The sequence below is a fragment of the Xenopus laevis genome, chromosome 4L (assembly GCF_017654675.1).
Source record: "Xenopus laevis strain J_2021 chromosome 4L, Xenopus_laevis_v10.1, whole genome shotgun sequence".
Classification (NCBI taxonomy): Eukaryota; Metazoa; Chordata; class Amphibia; order Anura; family Pipidae; genus Xenopus; species Xenopus laevis.
The window spans coordinates 152,331,689-152,358,917 of NC_054377.1; the positions used below are offsets into that span (position 1 = coordinate 152,331,689).

The window sequence follows — 27,229 nt, forward strand, 5'->3', positions numbered from 1 at the left end:
GTTGTGGAGAAATATACAGGATTATAAATAAATATAATAAATAGTGTTCCCTGATGTGATTATTCATAAAGCCACAGAAATGAATGTAATTAGCGGTCGCTATATAATCAAATGCTGATGATGTGACTGATGCACTGAATTCCCATTGACTCTCCTCAGCCTGGAGGCGCTGATCACTTATTGACTGGGACAGTGCTGGGGAGGGATACACAGGGATGCCATTCCTTCACTTCTTTATTTCTGTAAAATACTATCCCCTCAGTGGGGACGCAAGAGTTTTGAATCTTGGAACTTTCTATTGCTCCTCTCCTGTATGCAAATACAACACTAAGGTAAAATACATTATATAGTGAATAAAGTACCCCCTTTTGTAAAATATAAGGATATTATAAGTTACCGAGGAGTTTCATGACCATACAGGGCATGAAACTCCGAGGTTACTTCTAATATCCTCATATTTTGCAACTGGGGGTACTTTATTTATTATAATACACACGTTTTAGTGAGTCATGTGACAGAAATGACATCAGAACTCACCGTTTATAACTGATGACATCAGAACTCACCGTTTATAAGGATATCATTTACAAGATATTCATGGCTTTTGTGTATTATAGTTAAATATATAGAAGATAAAAGGAGAGAAAAGATTGCTGGGAGAGAAGTAGAAAGATAGAGAAGTGCTAAAGAGATAAAGAAGGTGGAGGCATCAGAGGAGATTATAGAGAAAAGGAGAGAAGAAACAAAAAGAGAAAATGAAGGGATTAAACAGCAGCAGATTAAGGAATAGTCAGAGAATGATATATATATATATATATATATATATATATATATATATATATATATATATAATAATCTTGGGTAATACAGAATATGATGGGGTTAATATGACACACAATATACAGATAAGGAGAGGCAGAATTGTCAGCCAATACAAATCATCATTTTGGGGTCGGTCCGGGTCACAGAAGTAAATCTATACTTACTGGGAATTAGAAGGAAATAGCAAAATGGCTTTGCTTTAAAAGTGGCTGAAACCAGAAAGTAATGGTGGGCGAGGCTTTTTATAACAATGGGTGTGGCTTGTGGGAGGAGCTTGTATGTGCACGCCCCTCCCCACACTGAGTTTCCCTCCACTTTTATCAGAACAATTCAAAGCTGTGACTGGGGGACTCTCGGCTCCTGTGACCCCTCATGTCCAGTCAGGAGTAGAAATACACACAGGACACTTACTGACAAATCTTTTATTGCCAGAGACCAGTCAGTTCCAGAGAAGCCTCCGTGTCCCTCCCTCACAGCCCCATAATCAGCACTAGGGTCGCCGCCCCCTGTCCCTCCCTCAGTCCCGTGCCCAGACAGGCACTTCCCGCCATCACAGCTCAGCCTCCCTCCCCTCAGTACCAGACACAGTAAGTCCCGCCCCGCCCCTCCTATGTGACTCCCCTCCCAGGCCGCGCTCACTAAAGGCTTCAGCCGCTCTCCCACCTGTCAGGCCCCAGAGCTCCAGCAGCTGCTCGGATTCCACGCTCATTATCCTTAACCATCCGCACTAAATCCCCGGCACCCGCCTGACCATGGCTGACTACCACAAGCCCGACCAGCAGACTCTCCAGGCCCTCAGGGACACGGCCAACCGGCTGCGAGTTCTCTCCATCAAAGCAACCTCAGCTGCTGGTTCCGGGTAAGTGGTCACGGCTTATATACTTGTTGGATGTACCACCTGCAGCCTTAACTGGGGGGTTATCCGAAAACTCTTCCAATAGTTCCCGCTAGTGCTGTGTGTCACGTGTCCTCCCCTTATTCCTCCTGCCCCCCATTCATTTCTTTCTTATACCTGAGCCTCACGTGATGCGGGGGACCCTCCCCTTTACTTATGTCAGTGCCCCTGCACCCCTTATCTTATTATTGGGAGTGGGCTCCTGGGCTCCAGCATCTTCCTCCCACAATGAATAAGGGGATAGGAAATTGCATCTCCCCATTATAAAGACACCAATGTTTAAAGGGGTTGTTCACCTTTAAATTAACTGTCAGTATGATGTAGAGAGGGATATTCTGAGACAATTTGTAATTGGTTTTCATTTTTTTATTTGTGGTTTTTGACTTATTCAGCAGCTCTCCAGTTTGTAATTTCAGCCATCTGGTTGCTAGTGTCCAAATTCCCCTAGTAACCATGCACTGATATGAATAAGAGACTGGAATATAAATAGGAGAGGCCTGAATAGAAAGATGAGGAATAAAAAGTAGCAATAACAATACATTTGTAGCCTTACAGAGTATTTGTTATTACATGGGTCAGTGGTGTTTAAGGGGAGGCTGCAGCCCCAATGCCCCCCCCCCCGCTCCATGATTTTAACTTCCAGCGTCAGAGCAGGTCCAGCAGGGTCACATCGCTGGTGCATTTAGCTCGATTGCACTCGCTGCATTAGCAGAGCAGAATTTCCCTGTTAAAAAAACAGAAATTTGTCTCTTAAAGTTACCGATTTAGCCCCTGGTAATTGGCAGCTCCACTGAAGCAACGTTTTCACCTTGCCTCATGGCAGGAGCGGCCCTGGATGGGGTCAGTGACCCCTATTTGAGAGCTGGAAAGAGTCAGAAGAAGAAGGCAAATAATTCAAAAACTATAAAAAAGAAAAAATGAAGACCAATTAAAAAGTTGCTTAGAGTTTGCCATTCCATAACATACTAAAAGTTAAAGGAAAACCACCCCTTTAATATTTACTCCCATACATTCAGTTAGCAGGCCCACCCTGAGTCATATCCTTTGGTCAGGCACCATTAGCCCATAAACAAGCCACGGGCACATGACACAGCAGCCCCCCAATATCCAACAATGCAAACAAGCTCTATCCTCCCCAATTCTTTAACCTTAACTTCCAGGCTGGGCCCCACTCTTAGTGGGAACTTTGTATTGATATGATAAACCCCTGGGGCAGAGATGCTGCAGAACCTCCTGGGAGCCCCACATCTATCAGTCGACCCTCCCTAAGCTTAAATCTGTACCCCCGGGGGCTGCCTCTTGTCTGACGATGTTTGTATTGGTCTCTATCTATCGGTCTCTATCGGTCTCTATCCATCGGTCTCTATCTGTCCACCTGTCTCTATCTGTCTGTCCACCTGTCTCTATCGGTCCACCTGTCTCTATCTGTCTGTCCACCTGTCTCTATCTGTCTGTCCACCTGTCTCTATCTGTCTGTCCACCTGTCTCTGTCTCTATCTATCAGTCTCTATCTATCACTCTATCTATCAGTCTCTATCTATCAGTCTCTATCTGTACATGTTATTCTATGGCCCAGCACTACTATAGTGGGTGTGGGTACAGCCCTATATCATCAATTTTCATGGTGCAGAAGTGGTGTTGCCCCATAACTCAGGGCCCAGTAAGGGACTCTTATTCTTGTTGCACCAGCAGTCTGTTTCCTGCAGTTACACAAGGGAGCGATTGCGAGACAATCATTTCCTCATCTTAGGTTAAAGGGTAACTACAGTGAAAATGTCAATAAAAAGGGGCGTGTCAGTAGTTCATGCGTCGATACATACCGGGGACATGTCTGAAACTGAAGCCTTAGAATAATTCCTGCAGAGTCATGACAGCTTGCACTCTGGCTGTTTATTCTTTCCTCCGTCCTCCCATCCCCCTGCGATTCACATCACTGATCTCATGTGAATAAAAAGATTTGCATTTTTATTTCTCAGGTTGCAGCAATTCTTATACCAGCGACGCTGGGTTCTGGGAGTTCTGGTTCTGCCCCGGGTACTATGTGCATGCTTATCTTTTCACTGTCCAAAACACATTGCTGGCTTAATGGGCTCACATAAAAGTGTGTGGTTAGACTGTAAGCTCTTCAGGGCAGCGATAGCTATGTATAGTTTATAGGAACGTAGGGTCCCCTGCTTATTACTGCGGTTACCCTGACTTTTCTTCTAAATCCGTTATTGCTATTTGCAATAATTCCATTTATTACCCATTTAATTTTTCTATTTTATTTACATTAGAACATAGTAACCAGAGCTAAAGGTGTCTAAGAACCTATTATCTGATCTCTATTAAATGGGTGGTTCACCTTAAAGTTAACTTTTAGTATGTTACAGAATGATTAATGCTAAGAAACTTTTCAATTGGTCTTCATTATTTTATTTTATTTTTATAGTTTTTTAATTATTTGCCTTCTTCTTCTGACACTTGCAAGTTTTCAACTGGGAGTCACTGACCCCATCTAAAAACATATGCTGTGTAAGGCTACATATTTTTTTATCATATTCCAGTCTCTTATTCATATCAGTGCGTGGTTGCTAGGGGAATTTGGACCATAGCAACCAGATGGATGAAACTGCAAACTGGAGAGCTGCTGAATAAAAAGCTAAATAAGTCAAAAATCACATAATAAAAAATGAAAACCAATTGCAAATTGTCTCAGAATATCCCTCTCTGCATCATACCAACAGTTAATTTAAAGGTGAACAACCCCTTTAAAAGGAACTCCACCCAACAATAGACATTCATTACACTTTTTCACTGGTTTTATTTCTCAATACACTGCTGGTTCTTACTCCTGAAACAGTGTTGCAGAAGCTAACTGGTTGAGATACCAGTGAAAAGTACACACACAAGGCTGCTGACTTCGGCTACATTATTTCGAGAGTCAGAACAGGCAATTACCTGCATATCAGGAAGTTGCTTAGAATTAACATTTGCTTTTATTGTGCAAAAAGCAGGTTTGGGGGGGAGTTCCCTTTAAATAGGATAAGAAAGGGATATTTTGTTTGGACCAGGGCCAATTTTGTTGATGCAATGGTCGAAAAGGGGAAGGATCAAAATGCAGTTAATTATTGTATAAGAAAAGAAAACGTTAGCCACTCAGTTGGGTGCGGTTCGTAAAGCCGTCAGCCTTGATTTACCTTTAAAATACAGCGCACACCTGGAATGGAACTGATCATGGCGTCTTCCTATTGTAAATCCCCCGCCAGGTTATTAAGGACACAGTATCAGTCAATTGCTGATGCTAATGTATAATAATGCAAGCTACATTATTCACGCTGGGAACCTGCAGTGCAGCAGTTCAGTTGTGGGTAGGAAGTGACGGTTCAGTATCATTTCTGCCCAGCAGCCTACTTGTATACTTGTGGGTGCTGTACCCTCACATTGCAGTGCCAGGGCCCAGTTCATTGGTAGGAATCAGTTGGAAAGACACGTGGGCCGTGGAGCAGAGTTAGGGGTCTCTGACTCTTTTTGATCTATTTTCACCGGCAACTGACTGAGAATCATGGGAAGTGCGGTGCCCACATATAATCTGCCCACGGCCCTTGAAGTTTGTCTGCAGGAAAGTGCCAGTTGCTGAACGTTTGTGCTGTTCTTGGATTCAGCAAATATAACAAGAGAAACAGAGGAATTGTGCCCTTGGGATTAACGTTTCTCCCATTCACTCTGTTCAGCAGTGTCACATCCAATGAGCCACAAGAACAAGATGCCCCAGTGAGTGGAGTCGGCAAGATGCCCGGGGCAAAGTTCTGCCCATTGTCCTCCCAATAGTCGGCACTGACACAACAAATCGGGTTATTTCCTCCCTGACATCCCACAACTTTATAGAAACTTCTGTACATAAAGGGGAACTATCACAAAAATGAAAATTTAATATAAGGTTCATTTTACTGAAATAAGAAACTTTCTAAATGCAATCCATTAAATATTCTGTACTGTTTCAGTTGAGTGTCAGACAGGGGTGTAACTACAGAGGAAGCAGACCCTGCAGCTGCAGGAGGCACAGGGGCCCCATGAGGCCCTAATTAATGGGCCATTTCAATATATATTGGTAAAACCGAAAACCTCTAGATATTTAGGGGGGCCCTAAGATTAATTTGCTGTGGGGCCCAATAACAACTAGTTAGAGGTCTTGGGATATGAAGTTATGGTACTCGTATTGTATATTCTTACCCTTAAATAGAAAGCCCTATGTACATTAGCGGCTGCTTTATCAGCTGGTTAGTACAGCAGCCCTATGGCCGTGTAGGTGTTGGTGCTGCTTTTTTGGAGGTGTATTTTGGGAGTGAAACTAAACAGGAATGTCATGCCCGAAGGCACAGGGGATGGGTATAAAGTGTACACCTTCCACGGCTTTATGTGTAAATATTTTTATAATTGCCCCTCCCACAAATTGGCTCAGCTGAGAAGCTCCACCCACTCATCACTTTTTTTATATGGTATATATAAATATATATATATATATATATATAGAGAGAGAGAGAGAGTTTTTATTTATCTACCAGTGCTGTGACCAGCCCCCCCCCACCTGGGTAGTTGCACATTATATTAAAGGGATTGTTCACCTTTAAATTAACTGTTAGTATGACGTAGAGAGGGATATTCTGAGACAATTTGCAATTGGTTTTCATTTTTTATTATTTGTGGTTTTTGACTTATTTAGCTTTTTATTCAGCAGCTCTCCAGTTTGCAATTTCAGCCATCTGGTTTCTAGGAGCCAAATACCCCTAGCAACCATGCACTGATTTGAATAAGAGACTGGGATATGAATAGGAGAGGCCTGAATAGCAATAACAATAAATGTGTAGCCTTACAGAGCATTTGTTTTTTAGATGGGGTCAGTGACCCTCATTTGAAAAATGGAAAGATGTCAGAAGAATAAGACAAATAATTCAAAAACTAAAAAAAACAAAAAATGAAGACCAATTGAAAAGTTGCTGAGAACTGGTCATTCTATAACTAAAACTAAAAGTTAACTTAAAGGTGAGCCATTCCTTTTAAAGGGGTGGTTCACCTTCAAACAACTAGTTGTCTTCAGATAAATCTCCAGAAATAACAAGTTTTTCCAATTATTTTCTATGTGTGACGGTTTTTCTAATATTGAAGTGTAAAGTGTCATTTTTCACCTAAAGCAGCTCTGGGAGGGGGGTCGTCGACCCTGTAAACTGTTCTAAATTGATATATTTAGTTGACTCATTTATTATCTTCTGCTGAGCAGAATCTTTGAGTTTCATTACAGGCAGCTGTTAGACTTGATACAATAGTTACTGATACTCCAGAGATGAGAAATGGATCAACTCAATGTTGTAAAATTGTAACAGATCAGAAACTGCACCCGAATTACTGAGCTGTCACTCAGACACCAGAGACACCAACGTTCAACTTTACACTTAGATTTTGGAAAAACAATAAAAAAAATAATAATGGAAAGTAATTGAAAAAAGTCTTTATTTCTGGGGAACAATCTAAAAACAACTGAATTAAAAAAAAAAGTGTTTGGAAGGTGAACTTCCCCTTTAAGGACGTGCAGCGCTGGTGCAATAAGGAAGTTCTAATAGGAAATCTGGGGTCATTATTTGGAAAGAACCAAAACAGAACTGCAAATAAATCCTGAGATCTGCCCTGAGTCACTGGTTCAATCAGATGGGACGGCGGGAGTTACATTGGGTCAAATGGAGATTTGGGATAAAAGGGGTAATGTCATTTGTAATTGTTTGTACCAGGTCTAGTAACCCTTAGCAACCAACCAGCAGGCACTCACATCTGGTTGCTCTTGAATACTTGACCTGGATCAAACTTGTATTTGTCCTGACTGGTCAACCTTCCCTCTAAGGGGCCCCCCATTATTTACTGTATAACTCGGCCTGCAGCCCCCCAGCTATTACATTTCAACTGCAGAAGTTATTATAAGATGAGGCTGCAAAGCCAATAGGCAGGAGTTATAGAATTGCGAAGTAGCTGCAGACTGCAGAGATTTTTATGCAGCCATGAAGCGTAATGGGCAGTTAGCATTTCAGTGTAAATATTTGATGAGCCTGATTTTTAAAGGGGTGAAGTGTTAGCACTAGAGGAGTTGGGGGTGTGAGTTACACTGTCACAATGACTTTGCGCTGCACCTTCTCTAGTGATTGTGCACATAAATGCAGTGTAGAAGTGCAGGGAATGTTGTGCGTCTGTTTTATGTGCTGAATAAGCCCTCGCCTCCCCTTTCATTCCTTGTCTGTGATTGGATCAGAGAACAAACAGAATCTGCGTGTCCAACCCAAACATCTCACTCAGCCTGACTTGACATTTTCTGCCTCCCACGTCCCATTGTCCCTTTATTTCATGGAAAAGCCTCCGCCCTGGAGAATGTGTTTTGTACTACAACTCCCAGAAGCCACTGGCTCAGCTTCCTGCTCTTTATTTATTCCATCTAGTCTTCCATTCCCCACATTCTGTGAGTCAATCCGACCTCCTGACAAAATGCTCTTGTGCACTTTTCTATTTTGTAACTGTGACCACAGAATGGGAAGATGAACAGTTACACAATTCCAACCCACACAACTTTATTGATTCACTCACAGACACAAGCACTCAATTTCTCCTGATTATAATCACAGCCTGCAGCCTTGTGTCTTTATATGGTCACAGAACAACCCCTCAGTGACTTCTTATATCCTTATCATTTACAGTAGGGGGTACATTATCCCTTATAATACATGAGTGATACTCAGAGTTCCCTGTATAACTCAGCCTGCAGCCTTGTGCCTTTATATGGTCACAGAACAACCCCTCAGTGACTTTGAATATCCTTATCATTTACAGTAGGGGGTACATTATCCCTTATAATACATGAGTGATACTCAGAGTTCCCTGTATAACTCAGCCTGCAGCCTTGTGCCTTTATATGGTCACAGAACAACCCCTCAGTGACTTCTAATATCCTTATCATTTACAGTAGGGGGTACATTATCCCTTATAATACATGAGTGATACTCAGAGTTCCCTGTATAACTCAGCCTGCAGCCTTGTGCCTTTATATGGTCACAGAACAACCCCTCAGTGACTTCTAATATCCTTATCATTTACAGTAGGGGGTACATTATCCCTTATAATACATGAGTGATACTCAGAGTTCCCTGTATAACTCAGCCTGCAGCCTTGTGCCTTTATATGGTCACAGAACAACCCCTCAGTGACTTCTAATATCCTTATCATTTACAGTAGGGGGTACATTATCCCTTATAATACATGAGTGATACTCAGAGTTCCCTGTATAACTCAGCCTGCAGCCTTGTGCCTTTATATGGTCACAGAACAACCCCTCAGTGACTTCTAATATCCTTATCATTTACAGTAGGGGGTACATTATCCCTTATAATACATGAGTGATACTCAGAGTTCCCTGTATAACTCAGCCTGCAGCCTTGTGCCTTTATATGGTCACAGAACAACCCCTCAGTGACTTCTAATATCCTTATCATTTACAGTAGGGGGTACATTATCCCTTATAATACATGAGTGATACTCAGAGTTCCCTGTATAACTCAGCCTGCAGCCTTGTGCCTTTATATGGTCACAGAACAACCCCTCAGTGACTTCTAATATCCTTATCATTTACAGTAGGGGGTACATTATCCCTTATAATACATGAGTGATACTCAGAGTTCCCTGTATAACTCAGCCTGCAGCCTTGTGCCTTTATATGGTCACAGAACAACCCCTCAGTGGCTTCTAATATAATATAATTACATGAGTTGGGTAGAAGCAGTTTTGTGCAGTGATTTATCTTTTGTTGGCAGATCCCAGATTAGAGTGCTAGCGCTATGATCTAGAATTTGATTAGATGAATGAATTATTTCCTTTAATTAATGTTTGCCATTTTTATACCATAAGAGAAACTGTCATTTCTTACATGTAAGTTATTGCTATAATTCCGCTCGATGTTCCAGGTTGTTAGTCGTTAGGTGGAAGAAGGAGCGTGGGAGACACGTAGGAGATGGATAAGTATGAATGGAGCCTGCAGGACTGGAATGATTAAAACCCGCATGCGGAATCCCTTGACTAATCTTTGTGTAACTCAATTAACACATTTGTCCTGATGTTGGAATGTTTTATTCTATAAATATTCCCAGTGTGTCTCTTTCTGCGCATGAGATTGTGCCGTTTTTTACTTCCCTGGTGGAAAACAATAGTGACCTTGGATTGTAGCGCCCGGACATTGGCACAAACATCAGTAGAAGAGACGGATCAGTCCTGTGTTGATTTGATGGAATTTATTTTATCTCCGTGTGTATATGCATGGCAACCAGCAGTTTGTTTATTTGTGTGGTTTGGCCAAATATGGTCCAACAAAAAGCATCCGTGTAAAGGGGTTGTTCATCTTTAAATTAACTCTTAGTATGATGTAGAGAGGGATATTCGGAGACAATTTATAATTGGTTTTCATTTTATCAGTTTTGAGTTATTTAGCTTTTTATTCAGCAGCTCTCCAGTTTGCAATTTCAGCAGTCTGGTTACTAGGGTCCAAATTACCCTAGCAACCATGCACTGATTTAAATAAGAGACTGGAATATGAATAAAAGAGGCAAAAAAAAAGTAGCAATAACAATACATTTTTAGCCTTAGAGAACATTTGTTTGTTTTTTTAAGATGGGGTCAGGGACCCCGATTTGAAAGCTGGAAAGAATCAGAAGAAGAAGGCAAATAATTAAAAATCTATAAAAAGAAAAAATGAAGACCAATTGAAAAGTAACCTAGAATTGGCCATTCTCTAACATACTAAGCATTAACTGAAAAGGGAACCACCCCTTTAAAGGAGTAGTTCACCTTTAAATCAACTTTTAGTGATAGTCTGAGACAATTTGCAATTGGTTTTCATTCTCTATTATTTGAGGAGTTATTTAGCTATTCAGCAGCTCTTCAGCTTGGAATGTTAGCAGCTATCTGGTTGCTAGGGTCCAAATTCCCCTAGCAACCAGGTACGGTTGGAATGTGATCTGGAATATGAACAGGAAAGGACATGAATAAATATAGTAACAAAAAATAGCATTTCAATTGTACCCTTGCAGAACGATCGTTTATGGGTTAGGCGGGGTGTCACTGAACCCCCATTTAAAAAAGCTGAAAAAAAGAGGAAGGCATATAATTCAAAAACTGTAATAAAACGAAGACCAAGTGAAAAGTTGCTAAAAATGATAACATTCTATAACATACTAAAAGTTATCTTGCAGGTGGCCTACCCCTTTAAGAGCCATGGCTCACATGCTGCTACTTTCTCCAAATAACGTGATCCCCCATTTCTAGCATTTGAGGACACGTTGGAGTGATCTGGGAGGTGATACAGTGGCATCTGCCATTGCCGCTGTGTATCTAGGAGAGACTGAAAGCTATTAGTATCTCAGCAGCGCTGAGCCTGGCACTCAGGGATTGGTACCGGTAAGTCTGATGCCGCTACATGTGGCACTGAGAATGTGATTATACATAGGCCAGGGCTTTAGATTGGGCCTGTAACTGCCCTGCAGCTGGTTGGCATGTTTAGTGGCACAGATACAGTTCTATGACCGCGGCAGTCGGGTCCAGACCAAATACCCAGACCCAAAGCAGCAGCCACTGTATAATATGAGTGAATATTGTGTGTTTGCTTCGCAGGCACCCGACATCATGTTGCAGCGCAGCAGAGATCATGTCTGTTCTGTTTTTTCATACCATGAAGTACAAACCCAAGGACCCCCGGAACCCCAATAACGATCGCTTTGTGATGTCCAAGGTAAGACACAAGTGATAAGTATTTTTGTGCCCTGGGCCCCTGCACCTTCAACTGCCCCCTCCCCTCAGAATATGGACCAATCACAGAAGAGAGGGGTTCCTATCTATTCCTTCACCTCTACTGCTGCATTTACTTATACATAGGCACCTGAAGCACACCCCACCTTAAAGGAACAGTTCAGTATAAAAATAAAAAGTGGGTAAATAGATTGTATGTGCAAAATAAAAAATGTATCCAATATAGTGAGTTAGGCAAAAATGTAATGCATAAAGGCTGGAGTGAGTGGATGTGTAACATAATAGCCAGAACTTTACTTCCTGCTTTTCAGCTCTCTAACTCTGAGTTAGTCAGTGACTATAAGGGGGGCCACATGGGACATAACTGTTCAGCGAGTTTGTAATTGATCCTCAGCATTCAGCTCAGATTCAAAAGCAACAGTTATGTCCCATGTGCCCCCCCCCTCAAGTCTCTGATTGGTTACTGCCTGGTAACCAATCAGTGGAAAGCAAGAGAGCTGAAAAGCAGGAAGTAGTGTTCTGGCTATTATGTTACACATCCACTCACTCCAGTCTTTATATATTACATTTTTGCCTAACTAACTATATTAGATACATTTTTTATTTTGCACAGCCTATTTATTTACCCAGTTTTTATTTTTATACTGAACAATTCCTTCAAGCAGCTGTCCTGGGCCTGTATCGGTGTATCAGTCAAGCTCCATTTTGGGTGTTCGAGCTCGGGTGTTCAAGCTCAGGTGTTCAACTCTTCTGCTCAGCTCTACCTCTCCACTGAATCATTAATCCCAACACATAATGCAAGCATTAACAAAGGACGATAAAGAGGCCTCATATTTACTCTAAAAATTTACTTTTAACCCAGAGGCAGGCTTAGCGATGCAACCAATGACTGTGAGCCTTCCTGTGATGTCATCACCTACCCAACTCCTAACTAGGGATGTACCAAATCAACTGAATCCTCTGTGAATGATGCGGCCGATTACCAAACCGACTCTGATCCCTTATTTGCATATGTAAATTAGGTTAAAGAGGGCAAAAGCAAAGTAAAAATATTTTTGACTTCCTTGTTTTTGTAATGAAAAGTCGCATGATTTTTTTTTTTTCGATGAGGATTTGGTTTGGCCAGGCACTTGGATTTGGCCGAATCCTGCTGAAAATGTCAGAATCTTGGCTGAATCCTGAATTCAGTGCCTCTCTATTCCTAATTGGATCCAGTAGTAAGAAAATGGGTCATGTCGAGCCCAAGAATGTAGTTGTGTGCCCCCGTGGGAATATTATAAGATTAGGGAATAGGAATCTCATTGGTGTTTTGGGTTCCATTGCAGCCAGTCTGTTTATATTGTGTCTATGAGGCTTGGGAAGCGCCACATTTCACGTGTGTTTTTTATTTCAGGGTCACGCCGCCCCCATTCTCTATGCCGCTTGGGCTGAAGCCGGGTTTCTGCAGGAATCCGAACTGTTGAATTTAAGGAAACTGGACTCCATTCTGGAAGGACACCCTGTGCCTGTTAGTACCTAAAGCTTACACACCACGGGAGCTGCCATAGTGTCTCCTTTTAGGGTTGCCACCTCACCCCTTTAAAACCAAGCAGATATGGAACCCACAGCCCGTATGGCTAATTAGCAATTCATTGGCATGGCTGCACAAAAATCTGTTCAGTCTGCAGCATGCATCTAAATGAATAGTTAATTAGCCATACAGGCTGTGGATTCGTAGGGGTCGATTTATCAAAGAGTAAAGTTAGAGATCACCACTGTCCTCTAGAGTGAAATTCCGCCACTCTCCATTCATTTCTATGGGATTTTGAAAGGTGTATTTATCAAATAGAGGAACTTTCACTTTCTCCCATTGATAAATACTGTTTTACAAATCCCATAGAAATGAATGGAGAGTGGCGGAATTTCACTCTAAGGACTGTGGTGATCTCTAACTTCACTCTTTGATAAATATACCCCATTGTGTTCAGTATTAAAGGGGTGAGTTGACAACCCTATCTCCTTTTCTGTATTATATTTCTATATATGCAGCCAGCACATTGTGTGCAGATAACAAACACAGTCCTTATTTAAATTTATAAATAACGGAAGGAGCTGCCCTGCTGTTTATCTTCTTTGTTTAGGAAGCTTTTCTCCAGACCAGTAACCCCCCTAGTGTCCATAAGCAGCTGTCACAGGTAAAGCCTGGAGCTGGGTCTTGTGGAACTATAAGCCCGCTGACCATTGTATATTGGGACTCATTTTTGGCATAAATTGAATTTCTGTAGAAAGATCTTTCCACTGAGAAGAGAAATAAATGCCTTATTCTCATAGTTGAGCCGTTGGTACTGTTTCTATTTTGGGTGCAGTTTCTTTTGCAGATTGGGGAGACGCATTTCTCTTTCTGCGCTGTGATATTCTCGGCACATTGACAGTACAATGCATTTGATAGTCTCTCGGATATTATAATAAATGGCTTCCAAAACCCCCAGCTCCCTGAGTCAAAGCAAAATGAGTTGAGGCCAAGGGCGTAACTACAGAGACCCTGCGGCTGCAGTAGGAGATATAGGGGCCCCATGGGGCCCTAATTAATGAGCAATTTCAATATATAAAACAGGACAACCTCTGGATATGTTGGGGGGCCCTACATTTAATTTGCTGTGGGGCCCAGTAACAACTAGTTACGCCATTGGTTGGGGGTAGTAAAGCAAAAACATTATTCCTGAAATGGTTTTAGACCTCAACGTTTTCCGTCGGATCGAAGCCCGGTGAAAAAACGCATGTGACAAATCGGATGGAGACGCAGGCGTCAAAAATCTAATTGGCCTAAATGAAAAATCGCAGGTACAAACTACATTACATTGGACGCAACACGACTGTCAGATGTGGACGCAGTAAGCAGCGTCTTCATCCGACAGTCGGACCGCGTAGTTTTTACCTGCGACTTTTCATTTCAATTATATTTTGACGAGTGCGTTTTGTCGCCGGGCGTTGTTCCATCCGAAAACGCTTGTGTAGCTGAGGCCTTAGGCACCAGACAATACAGCTTCCGACTGTGCTTGAACTATATCTCCCACCCTAGTGGGGCTCATTTGCTGTTGCCTCCGACGCAAGTGCTTCCCCATTCAGGAACAAATGTTATATCAATGACTGTTATAGGCGGGGAGTAAATACAGGGATGTCCTGCACCAGAGTTTAACTAGATATTACTGGGCCCCACCACAAACTATTTTTCAGCCCCCCAAATTGTTGACTTTTTTTTTTTTTTTACACCAATATTTATTGAAACTTTTTATGGGGCCCCTATACCTCCTGCTTTCTCTGTAGTTTCGCCCCTGTCCTGCACCTCCTGTCTCCCGCCTAACCTGTACTTTGTAATTCCATGCTCCTTAAGATGCAACCTGCAGAGGAATGCGCCCATTTATTGCACTTTATCTGTGGATTCCTAAACGAGACCTTATAAGCAAACCGTTGCACCCCTTTTGCCTAGTGTGAATGTGCTCCCTCTGATACACTCCCTCCCGGTCCCTCTGGGATATCAGTAGAACAGGCGCAGCACCCAATAGACCCAACTGATAAGGAGTTTATGTCAATATACATTGGCGGGAGTATTGTGTATATGGCACGTAGAGCAGCTCTAACCATTACCTATTTAGATATATATAAATTGTAAGTTTACCTTTAAATGAACTGTTAGTATGATGGAGACAGTTTGCAATTGGTCTTCATTTTTTTTATTCTTTGTGATTTTTAAAATGATAAAGCTTATTTTGTTCAGCAGTCCTCCAGTTTGGACTTTCGACTATCTGGTTGCTAGGGTTCCATATACCCTAGCAATCAGGCAGTGGTGTGAATGAGACTGAATAGAAAGACAATAACATAACGGTAACATTGTAGCCTGACGGAGAAATAGGTTTGTGGCTCTTCATACGAAGCCTCCAAGTGAAATTTTGGCTTTTTTTTTGTTCTAGAAACAAGAGTTTGTGGACGTGGCAACGGGCTCTTTGGGGCAAGGGCTGGGCGCAGCCTGCGGGATGGCATACACGGGCAAATTCTTTGACAAAGCCAGGTAATGTTCAAACATGTTCATCTGTCGGATTTAGCTGCCAGATCTCTCGTGAGCACAATGGCAATTTTCCAGTTAAACTTTTTTTATTACCTTTCGCTTCATTCTATAGCACTGTCTGCTGAACTATAAGTCCCAGCCTCCTCTGCAAGACTTTGTAGGTAGCTGCAAATTCAGCAACAGCCAGAGGGGTAAAGATTTCCCAGCAGGGTTGCCAGGTGTAATTTTCAAAACCAGCCAAAGTCAGCTAAAAAACCAACCCATAACTAGCCAAGAGGCACTTCAAAAGTAGCCCAAAAATAGCACAATACGTTCAGTAAATAAAAAAAATCTAAAAAAATATGTGAAAATACGTCTTTTTCAATTTTTCACTGTTTGCATATTTTTCCATTAAAGGGGAACTCTGGGTTCCAAACCAAAATGTGATAAAGAGGCCCCACATAACACAGAAACCCCTAATATACTATCACACTTACCTGTTTCTTCAAAAAGTATAATTAAATGGTATTTTCTATGCTGAAGTCCAGCTGTGTAACAATTCTTCTCTTTCTGCATCATTTGAAATCCTGGCAGGGAAGGAGGGACTAAACACTGATGTTACACATTGTACTTACAGACAACATGCAGGAACTACATTACCCACAATGCATTGCACTGGGATGTTCCTTTCCTTATTGAAATCACTTGTGCAGGGAATTGTGGGGTTTGGAGGATGCAGGCTGAGGACAGATGCTGTTGATACAAAGTAACAGTAGTCAGACAGCACAGCAAAGTAGTCAGACAGATCAGCAGGAGAGCAGGGGGCTGGGCTTAGGGAACTGTCAGAAACCATTAAAAATCATGAAAGTCTGCATATTGTTTTATTGATGTATATTGCAAAGTTGCTTGAAATTATGTTTACTTTTCAAAAAGCTTAAGTTATGTTTTTTGTGGAGTTCCCCTTTAAGCAAAATGGGACAGAATCGTCCGTCACCACGGGTATATCTACAGGGGGGGGGGGTATAGATAGGTCCTAATATATATACAATAAATATTGGTAAAACAGATCAACCTCTAGACATTTCGGTGGCCAGTAGATTTTTGCCCCCAAAATTGAATCTGAAATTGAGTAAAGTCACTGGAAAATGTGGGGCACAGAGGCCAAAATCTGGTAATTCCCGACTTCTACACAACTCGGTCCCATTGCATGCTGGGTATTGTAGTCTTACATTTAACCTGGCAGTTGGCAAAAACTACATTAGCCAACATGCCCATTAGGGCAAGAAAAATCTTTTCTAAAGTACAAACCAGCCAAAGGCCCAAAAAGTAGCCAAAATCTGTACCTTGGCTAGTTTGTTCTTTGAAAACCTGCCTGGGCTTTAAATTAGTAGCCCAATTTAGCTGGAAAACTGCCAACCCGGCAACAATGTTTCCCAGTAACTTGCTGTGATTGTGCAAGTGCATTGTGGGTCCGGCCTTTTGCTGCCTCCACCCTCCAATATTTGCATTTAGAAATCAGTGGAGCCGACACCGGCATTATCAGCAATAGTTACTGACTAATCTCTATGGACTGATTATCAGCCTGTTTGTTCAGCCCCACCACTACCTGCACTTGGCCATAACATTCCCGCAGCACCATAAGCAAATTCCCACAATATATTTATTAACCATTCTAATTCAGAAAGTGACTGTCTGGCTGTTGATAGTATCTGCATTGCTGGTTCTCACTCTTGAAACAGTGTAGCAGAAGTCTGCTAATTAACAAGCCTGGAAGTAAATTGACTTCTGCTTCATTGTTTCATGAGTCTGAACAAACAGTGCAGAAAGAGATAACTGCTGCTATCAATAGCAATTCCATTTGTAATACAAATTTCTTTAATGTATATTGGAAAGTTGCAGTGTAAAATCCCTCCTACAGTGACTCTGTTTCTTCTAAATGACCAACTGCACAGCGGGGTTTCTGTCATTTATCCAGCGGCCAACATTACTCACGCCATAGGACTTAGGGCCGGATCACTAACCTGTGATGGCAATGGCCAATGTGTTCTTGATATTATCACTTTTAATAAATTAATAAATGAAATAAATAAATAAAAAACTAAATAAAAATAATAAATATAATAAAATAATAAAACTATCTCAATTGGTGACTTTGATTTAACCCTTGTGTTGTTGTTCCTGTTCAGGATAGGTACATGTATACCTACCTAGAAAAAAAAATTACAAAATAAATAATGAAGACCAACTGAAAAGTTGCATAGAACATATTGATCTATGATGATTAAGTTCTGCAGCTTGACCAGTTTGGAATTAGAACTGCCAGTAGGTTGCTAGGCCCAGCTGCCCTAGCAACATGGCAGTGGTTGGGCTGTAAGAATAAAGGATAGATAGATAAGTGCCAATAAATAATCATATTGATTAAGCTGTAGAGGGCAGTGCTTCATAGCAATAAACATAAAGAAAGAATAATAAACATTTCCTGAAAGGGCTTTTGTTAAACTACACTGGGGTCACTGACCCTAGCAACAGATTTCATCTTAAATTGCAGATTAGCGTAAGCAAGTAATAAACAAACCACAGAAATATTCAAAAGCAGACCAACTGCAAAGCTGATTTTTTTTTCCTACTTCTTGAGATGTTCTGAGGTTTTTGGTCACCATTCTAACTGCCATGTATTGAATATTGTGCAGTTACCGGGTGTTCTGCCTCCTGGGGGACGGAGAGGTCTCAGAGGGGTCAGTGTGGGAGGCGATGGCCTTTGCTGGATTTTACAAGCTGGACAATCTGGTGGCCATATTTGATGTCAACCGTCTTGGACAGAGCGACCCGGCGCCTCTCCAGCACAAAGTGGAAGTCTATCAGAAACGCTGCGAAGCCTTCGGGTAAGTGTAGAGATGTGCCCCGGGGGCAGAGTGGCAGCTTGAGGGGCACAATCCAGGGGCTGAATTACAGTTGGATATATGGGGGGGCAGGAGCATACACGTGGGTGTCTCTGGGGTGACCGGTGTCCTTGCATAATGTCTCCACTAGGTGGCACAGTGTTGTTGTGGATGGACACAGTGTAGAAGAGTTGTGCAAGGCTTTCTGCCATGTCAAGAACCAGCCAACTGCCATCATTGCCAAGACGTTCAAGGGCAAAGGGATTTCAGGTAAGATTTTCCCTAATTATTATTATGTGTCTCGTCATGAACCCCCTTACTGTAACTAATTGCTCTCTCCTGACCCCCTCTGCTGTCCTTGCTTATTTGCCCCACCTTCTTTTAATGTCAGCAGGCGGCTCTGCATTGGCCGGTGCCTCATCCACATCCCGGTACTTGTGTTTGCTCTGCAGATCTGAGCCTATTCTGTTTATACCCTCCAGGCTGTTCTATTTGCCCCTTCTTTCTCTGTTCTTGCACTTTAAGGGTAGTGTCACACAATGGGAAAACACTCAGAAATACCCGTGCATAGGCTACAGTAGTAATTGCACTGACCGTGCTGCTGCAGTTGCGTGTCAGGTACGACTTCAACGAACACAAATGGAATCCACATCTGCATGGCTAATTAGCAATTCATTTAGATGCATGATACATGGCTGCACATAAATCAGTTCAGTCTGCAGCATGCACCTTAGGATACAACTACACGGACGATTTCCCCATGTTTGTGCCGGATCCGATGCTGTGTGCCAAAATGCAGGCGTCAAGTCGGATGCGACGGAAAACAAGTTAAGCAACAGGAACGTCGGATGGTGTTGCAGCGTCCGTCCGATGCGACGTGACTGTGGGATGCAGATGCTGCATGCTTCGTCTGCATCTGCGGCACCATCCGACATTTGTATTTCTCACCTTATTTTTCGTCGTATTCCGACTTGATGCCTGTGTTTTGGCGCAGAGCGCCGGATCTGGCACAGCTGCGGGGAAATCGTCCGTGTAGTTGTACCCTAAGGTGCATGCTGCAGACTGAACTGATTTATGTGCAGCCATGTATCATGCATCTAAATGAATTGCTAATTAGCCATGCAGATGTGGATTCCATATGTGTTGGGTTTTAGGGCTCTTACACACGGGCAGTTTTACCTGCACTCCCCTGCATTGCGCTTTCTTCCGTTCAGCCACAGGGGAGCGCAGGAGTAAACACACTGAATTATTGTCAATGGGGCTATACTCACACAGACGCATGTAAGCGCCGAACGCAGGTAAAATGCAACATGCTGCGTCCCAACCTGCATTTGCGCTTACATGCGTCTGTGTGAGTACAGCCCCATTGACTATAATTCTGTGCGTTTACTCCTGCGCTCCCCTGTGGCTGAATGGAAGAAAGCGCAACGCAGGGGAGTGCAGGTAAAACTGCTTGTGTGTAAGAGCCCTTAAAGGGATGAGGTGGCAACTCTAGGGTCAGGTGATTATTATTCGCAAATACTGATTGGTTTTGTTCCATTGGTGTCTTGCGGTTGCAGGGGTGGAGGATAAAGAGAACTGGCACGGGAAGCCCCTCCCCAAAGAATTGGCGGAGCAGTCCATTAAAGAGATTGAAGGAAAGATCCAGAGCAAGAAGAAGCTTTCCCCCGCCCTCCCTGTGGAAGATGCCCCGGTCATAAGCATCAAAAACATCAAGATGCCCTCGCCCCCAAGCTACAAGTTGGGGGAGAAGGTAAGTGAGGAGTTAACTGTATAGAGATGAGCGCAGCCTAATAAAGCTCTTGGGCCAGACCAAGTTGGCAGTTTGTATTTAGTGCTGAGCGAATCTGTCCCGTTTAGCTTCGCCCGAAAAATTTGTGAAACTGAAATTTCGTGAAACGCATTAAAGTCAATGGGGTTTTTTTTTTGTCCTAATGCATTAGTCAATGGGAGTTTTTTCTTATGGGCGTTTTTTCATTGCAAATATTTGCCGCAACTTTGCAAAGAAATTCACACATGGCGAAATTCAGAATTTCACTGCAAATCCATGGCTGGCGAATAAATTTGCTCATTACTATTTGTATTGGGTCTCCAGGAGGTTCTGACCAATCAATCCCTGGGCCAGTGATCAGATCATAATGGGAGGAACACAGAGATGTATAAGTTATGGCACCCACAGATTTCCCTTATTTACCAATCTAGTCTACCTCCCGTTTCTCTAACAGATCGCAACCCGGAAAGCTTACGGTCTGGCCCTTGCCAAGCTGGGCCACGCCAATGACCGAGTGATCGCTCTGGACGGAGACACTAAAAATTCCACTTTTTCGGAGCTGTTTAAGAAAGAGCATCCGGGTCGATACATTGAGTGTTACATTGCTGAACAGAACATGGTAAATATGTGACAAGTAAACAATACTCTATTGGATGGGCCTATTACTAGTGACAGGACTGCTGCCTGGAGAAGCCTATGACTGATCTATAAGAGTTTATCACCCCCAGGATACACACGTTATTCTTATTTGCCCTTTAGGAGGACTGAGAGGTTTGAAAGTCCCCTGAGATTTTAGTTTAGAGCAAATGTAGGTTGCAGAGAGTTGTAGTTGTGTGTCGTATGAATATGTACAAAGGTGTTTCCAGAGTCTGACCGGATGCTTTACTGTAGGTCAGCGTTGCCATTGGCTCTACCACACGAGACCGCACTGTGGCATTTGCCAGCGCCTTTGCCACGTTCTTCAGCAGAGCCTACGACCAGATCCGAATGGCGGCCATATCTGAGAGCAACATCAACCTGTGCGGCTCACACTGCGGCGTCTCTATAGGTGGGTGCAGAGTATCCTGTCAGTATATTTGTAGTAATACACTTAGGCGGGAGTTGCCATTGTGCATATCTCTGGGGCTGCCATATTACTTGTATGATAAAGGAATTCATATTGTGTCCATACAATAGATATACCCTTATAACTGACCAGGTCATGGAAACCCTCCCTCCCTGTAAATGAAACCCGCACACTTTCTGTTTCAGATCATCTGAGTTTCCCTTTACCAAACCTCTGGCATTTTGCAAAGCCCTCTGCTCTTTGGAAATGTTTTCAGACAATTTTCCCCTTTCAGTTATACTCCGATTGATTTGGAAACATCCTGCAGAAATGTTGCAAATAAAACACAACCTCCTAATTGTGGAGAATTAAAAAGAGAAAAAAAGCTGCACCCCCCCATGTTATTGCTAATGAAATCCTGTGCTGTTTCCTGTTATTACTTTAGATGATAAACACGATTATTAATGAAGGTAAAGTGTTTGGTTTGTGTTCTGCATGTCTGGGCTGTACTGATTCCCATGTACACTCATAATAACACTTGCTGATTGATGGATCTTGTTCTGCTCTATGAGATAACTTACCTCTATGCATTGGCTTCTATACCAGCCCACGACCCCTTTGTGTCTCTAAAGATGCCCCAGTAGCTCCCCATCTTCTTTTCTGCTGATTCACTGATTCACATGCTCTGTGCTGCTGTCACTTACTGAGCTTAGGGAGCCACTCACAATATACAGTACACATAGAATAGAAATGTCACAATATGCAGTGTATATATACAATATAACAGTCACAATATACAGTATATATATACAATATAACAGTCACAATATACAGTATATATATATACAATATAACAGTCACAATATACAGTATATATACAATATAACAGTCACAATATATATACAATATAACAGACACAATATACAGTATATATACAATATAACAGACACAATATACAGTATATATACAATATAACAGTCACAATATACAGTATATATACAATATAACAGTCACAATATATATACAATATAACAGACACAATATACAGTATATATACAATATAACAGTTACAATATACAGTATATATACAATATAACAGTTACAATATACAGTATATATACAATATAACAGGCACAATATACAGTATATATACAATATAACAGGCACAATATACAGTATATATACATTATAACAGTTACAATATACAGTATATATACAATATAACAGTTACAATATACAGTATATATACAATATAACAGACACAATATACAGTATATATACATTATAACAGTTACAATATACAGTATATATACAATATAACAGTTACAATATACAGTATATATACAATATAACAGTCACAATATACAGTATATATACAATATAACAGTCACAATATACAGTATATATACAATATAACAGTCACAATATATATACAATATAACAGACACAATATACAGTATATATACAATATAACAGTTACAATATAACAGTCACAATACAAGACTGATTAGTAATGAATTCAGATTCACAAGAAATGGCAGCATAGAAATCCGTGCAATTGATTAATAATCAGCCCTGTAACATCAGCTTCTATGACAAATGTGACCTCACTTTCTTCTTGATGATTTCCCCCGACCCCTAAGCTTAGCTCCTCCCCAGCAGCCCAGAGCCCACTGAGCATGTGCAGTGCCACTGACACACAAAAGATACTTAACCAGATGAGAATTTAATTTATATACTGAACTTACTGTACAGCCCAAAGTTGGGGAGCTACTTCAGGGGCACATATTGTCATTGCTAAAGGGGCTGGGGTGACCTTAGGCTGGTACAGAAAAAACAAAACATAAGGTTCAGCATTTCTAGTCTAATTCTTTGTTGAGCTTTAATTTTCTTTTAACCTTTAACCAACGTTATATTTCCAGCGATTAGTTGAATGATTTGCATTGCGTTGCCTCTAGGGTGTGTGTGGGATGTAACTAAGATACAAAATAGCATATTATTGCCCCAATGTGACCTTCTGTTCCTCAGGGGAGTGGCCAGCATGATGGGTGTGGCCTGATTTTTTTACTCAATGTTTTTCTGTTCTCCTAATCCTGTGGTTGGTGCAGTGATAACTTGTAATGTGCTGATTTGTCTGGTGCAGGGGAGGACGGACCCTCTCAGATGGGTTTGGAAGACTTGGCCATGTTCCGGGCTGTCCCCACCGCAACCGTATTTTACCCAAGTGACGCCGTATCTACGGAGAAGGCGGTGGAGTTAGCGGCAAACACAAAGGTAATTGCCACCATTCCTGCCCCTTCTCTTTCAGCTGATTAATATTTATTGATTGTGTTTCCATTTAGGGTGGGGTCATTAGTTCAGATGTCCTACATGATTGGTCAGAGGGGCGTCTTCTCTGTGATCAGGCTCCTCCCCTTGTTCTGTCTTCTTTAGAAGTAATTCATATTATTCTCACCAATTCGTTGGGTAATGAATCATGGCTGATCTGCTGGAGCTGGAAGCCCTCACTTACCCAGGAGGAACTAATCTCATTACTGTACCTCCTGTGTTTTTATTAGTAATAATTGGATGTTCCACACTTGCACCCTATTCTAGGAGATCCCATATCACTAAGCTCCCATCATTTTCTTCTTCAGGGGATTTGCTTCATAAGAACCAGCCGCCCAGAGGATGCCGTTATCTACAGCAGCACCGAGGAATTCAAAATTGGACATGCCAAGGTCAGTACTAAAGGAAGTCATTCTTCCCATTGCCCATTGGGACTTACAGGGTCTGTGTATAACAAGGTGCTAGGAGGTTCCATATTGATTCCCTTAGACAGTACAGTATGAGGGTATAGCTTATTGTGTGCCCAGAACATTCCTCCTCTGTATATTTGTATTTATACATATGGGAGGAGGAGGTGCCATATTGATTCCCTTAGACAGTACAGTATGAGGGTATAGCTTATTGTGTGCCCAGAACATTCCTCCTCTGTATATTTGTATTTATACATATGGGAGGAGGAGGTGCCATATTGATTCCCTTAGACAGTACAGTATGAGGGTATAGCTTATTGTGTGCCCAGAACATTCCTTCTCTGTATTTTTGTATTTATACATATGGGAGGAGGAGGTGCCATATTGATTCCCTTAGACAGTACAGTATGAGGGTATAGCTTATTGTGTGCCCAGAACATTCCTTCTCTGTATATTTGTATTTATACATATGGGAGGAGGGAGGTGCCATATTGATTCCCTAGTACAGTATGAGGGTATAGCTTATTGTGTGCCCAGAACATTCCTTCTCTGTATATTTGTATTTATACATATGGGAGGAGGGAGGTGCCATATTGATTCCCTTAGACAGTACAGTATGAGGGTATAGCTTATTGTGTGCCCAGAACATTCCTTCTCTGTATATTTGTATTTATACATATGGGAGGAGGAGGTGCCATATTGATTCCCTTAGACAGTACAGTATGAGGGTATAGCTTATTGTGTGCCCAGAACATTCCTTCTCTGTATATTTGTATTTATACATATGGGAGGAGGGAGGTGCCATATTGATTCCCTAGTACAGTATGAGGGTATAGCTTATTGTGTGCCCAGAACATTCCTTCTCTGTATATTTGTATTTATACATATGGGAGGAGGAGGTGCCATATTGATTCCCTTAGACAGTACAGTATGAGGGTATAGCTTATTGTGTGCCCAGAACATTCCTTCTCTGTATATTTGTATTTATACATATGGGAGGAGGGAGGTGCCAGACAGGGAATGTATAGATTGTATTTCTCAGTAACTTCTGATGAATGTTCTGTTTGTGCATCAGGTGGTGGCGCAGAACAAAGATGATCAGGTGACAGTTATCGGAGCGGGTGTCACACTGCATGAGGCCCTCGCAGCAGCCGAGCAGCTTAAGAAAGGTACAGGAATATAGAAATGATCATTGTCCAGAGAGTGTCTATGTTTTTATAACACAAATGTGTCTGATTTAATGTAATGAATAGTCTCAAAAAATGATACGAGAGGCGCTGAATGACCCCCCTCGTGTAGAGAATTAATATAAAAATGGATTCTATGTTCCCTCCCTGCAGAGAAAATCCACATCCGGGTCATCGACCCTTTTACCATCAAACCACTGGACAAGAAGACGATTGTGGAGAATGCCAAAGCCACCAATGGGCATATAATAACCGTGGAGGATCATTACCACGAAGGTAAGTGCCGCATCACTAAACCCAGGACTTTCCCTTATATTCTAAAGATAATAAACCAGAACCACTGCCCAAGCACTATAGTCTCTTCCTCCATTTACACCCGACCTGCTTGTTAGTGACCCCGGTAACCAGATAACAAGGTGCCATAATGCAACACTGATCACGGACTCTCCCCAGTGAAACTCTCTTTCTAGGAAACTCCTCCTTATCATTAAACCTGAGACACAGGCTGCAGCCGGGGGCGTGAAGGGGAGTGTCCTGTTAAAGCAGACATCTTTTGATTAAAGGGGGAATGTGGTTGAGGTATTGAGGGTTAAAACAAAACAATGATCCCTTTACTTTTGGAAAGGAAATCATTTTTTTTAAAATTTGAATTAGTTGATTAAAATGAGAGGATGCCTTCCTGTAATTTGGTTTCTGGATAACGGGTTCTTTACCTGATTATGGTGATCCAGGGATTAGTCTGATTGCCATTTTGGAATCAGGAAGGAATTTTTTCCCCCTCTGAGACAAATTGGTTAGACTTCAAACTGGGTTTTTTGCCTTCCTCTGGATCAACTGACAGTTAGGCAGGTTATATATAGACTTGTGTGACTATTTTACCTGTATATGTGTGTATTTTCCATCATAAAATTAATTTCTCTTTCATCTCTTCTCATCCAGGCGGCATTGGGGAAGCAGTGGCTGCGGCGGTGGTCGGGGTCCCCGGCATTACCCTAAAATCATTGGCTGTGTCCCACGTCCCCCGCAGCGGCAAACCCACCGAGCTCCTCAGGATGTTTGAAATCGACAAGGAGGCCATCGTGGCGGCCGTGAAAGGGTTGGTGTCCCACGCGACCAACTCAAAGTAATTCCCAAACATTCCCCGAGCAGAAAGAAATAACCCAACGCTTCAATAATCACATTTTTTTGTATTCAAATAAAAGCTCTGAGAACAGATCGCTGATTCCTATTGTTTTCTTTAGTACTTTTCTTAAAGGATAAGTAAACCTTTAAAATGAGTCAATGTAGAAATGACGAGGGGGCTATTATAAGCACTTTTGCAATTTACATTCATTATTTATTTTGTTTTTATTCCAAGATATTAAAGGATACATGTACTGTTAAAGGGATACTGTCATGGGAAAAAAATTTTTTCAAAATGAATCAGTTAATAGTGCTGCTCCAGCAGAATTCTGCACTGAAATCCATTTCTCAAAAGAGCAAACAGATTTTTTTATATTCAATTTTGAAATCTGACATGGGGCTAGACATATTGTCAATTTCCCAGCTGCCCCAAGTCATGTGACTTATGTTCTGATAAACTTCAATCACTCTTTACTGCTGTACTGCAAGTTGGAGTGATATCACCCCCCTCCCTTTTCCCCCCAGCAGCCAAACAAAAGAACAATGGGAAGGTAACCAGATAGCAGCTCCCTAACACAAGATAACAGCTGCCTGGTAGATCTAAGAACAACACTCAATAGTAAAATCCAGGTCCCACTGGGACACATTCAGTTACATTGAGAAGGAAAAACAGCAGCCTGCCAGAAAGCATTTCTCTCCTAAAGTGCAGGCACACGTCACATGACTGGGGGCAGCTGGGAAATTGACAATATGTCTAGCCCCATGTCAGATTTCAAAATTGAATATAAAAAAATCTGTTTGCTCTTTTGAGAAATGGATTTCAGTGCAGAATTCTGCTGGAGCAGCACTATTAACTGATTCATTTTGAAAAAAAATTTTTTTCCCATGACAGTATCCCTTTAAAATGAATGAATTCTGTTACAACAGCGCCACCTGCTGGTC

The 27,229-nt window shown here is 41.8% G+C and overlaps 1 protein-coding gene across 1 annotated transcript; it reads left to right on the forward strand.

Moving 5' to 3' along the window:
* The first annotated feature begins 1,546 nt into the window (after positions 1 to 1,546).
* On the forward strand, positions 1,547 to 26,378 carry tkt.L (transketolase L homeolog). The gene is given in 14 exon segments (NM_001089843.1): positions 1,547 to 1,681; positions 11,390 to 11,507; positions 12,918 to 13,031; positions 15,472 to 15,569; positions 18,236 to 18,427; positions 18,576 to 18,694; positions 19,984 to 20,177; positions 20,650 to 20,814; positions 21,087 to 21,243; positions 23,384 to 23,514; positions 23,877 to 23,960; positions 25,054 to 25,147; positions 25,319 to 25,441; positions 26,105 to 26,378. Coding segments are annotated over 14 exon segments (1,884 nt in total). The 5' UTR covers positions 1,547 to 1,574; the 3' UTR covers positions 26,293 to 26,378.
* The last annotated feature ends 851 nt before the right edge of the window (positions 26,379 to 27,229 follow it).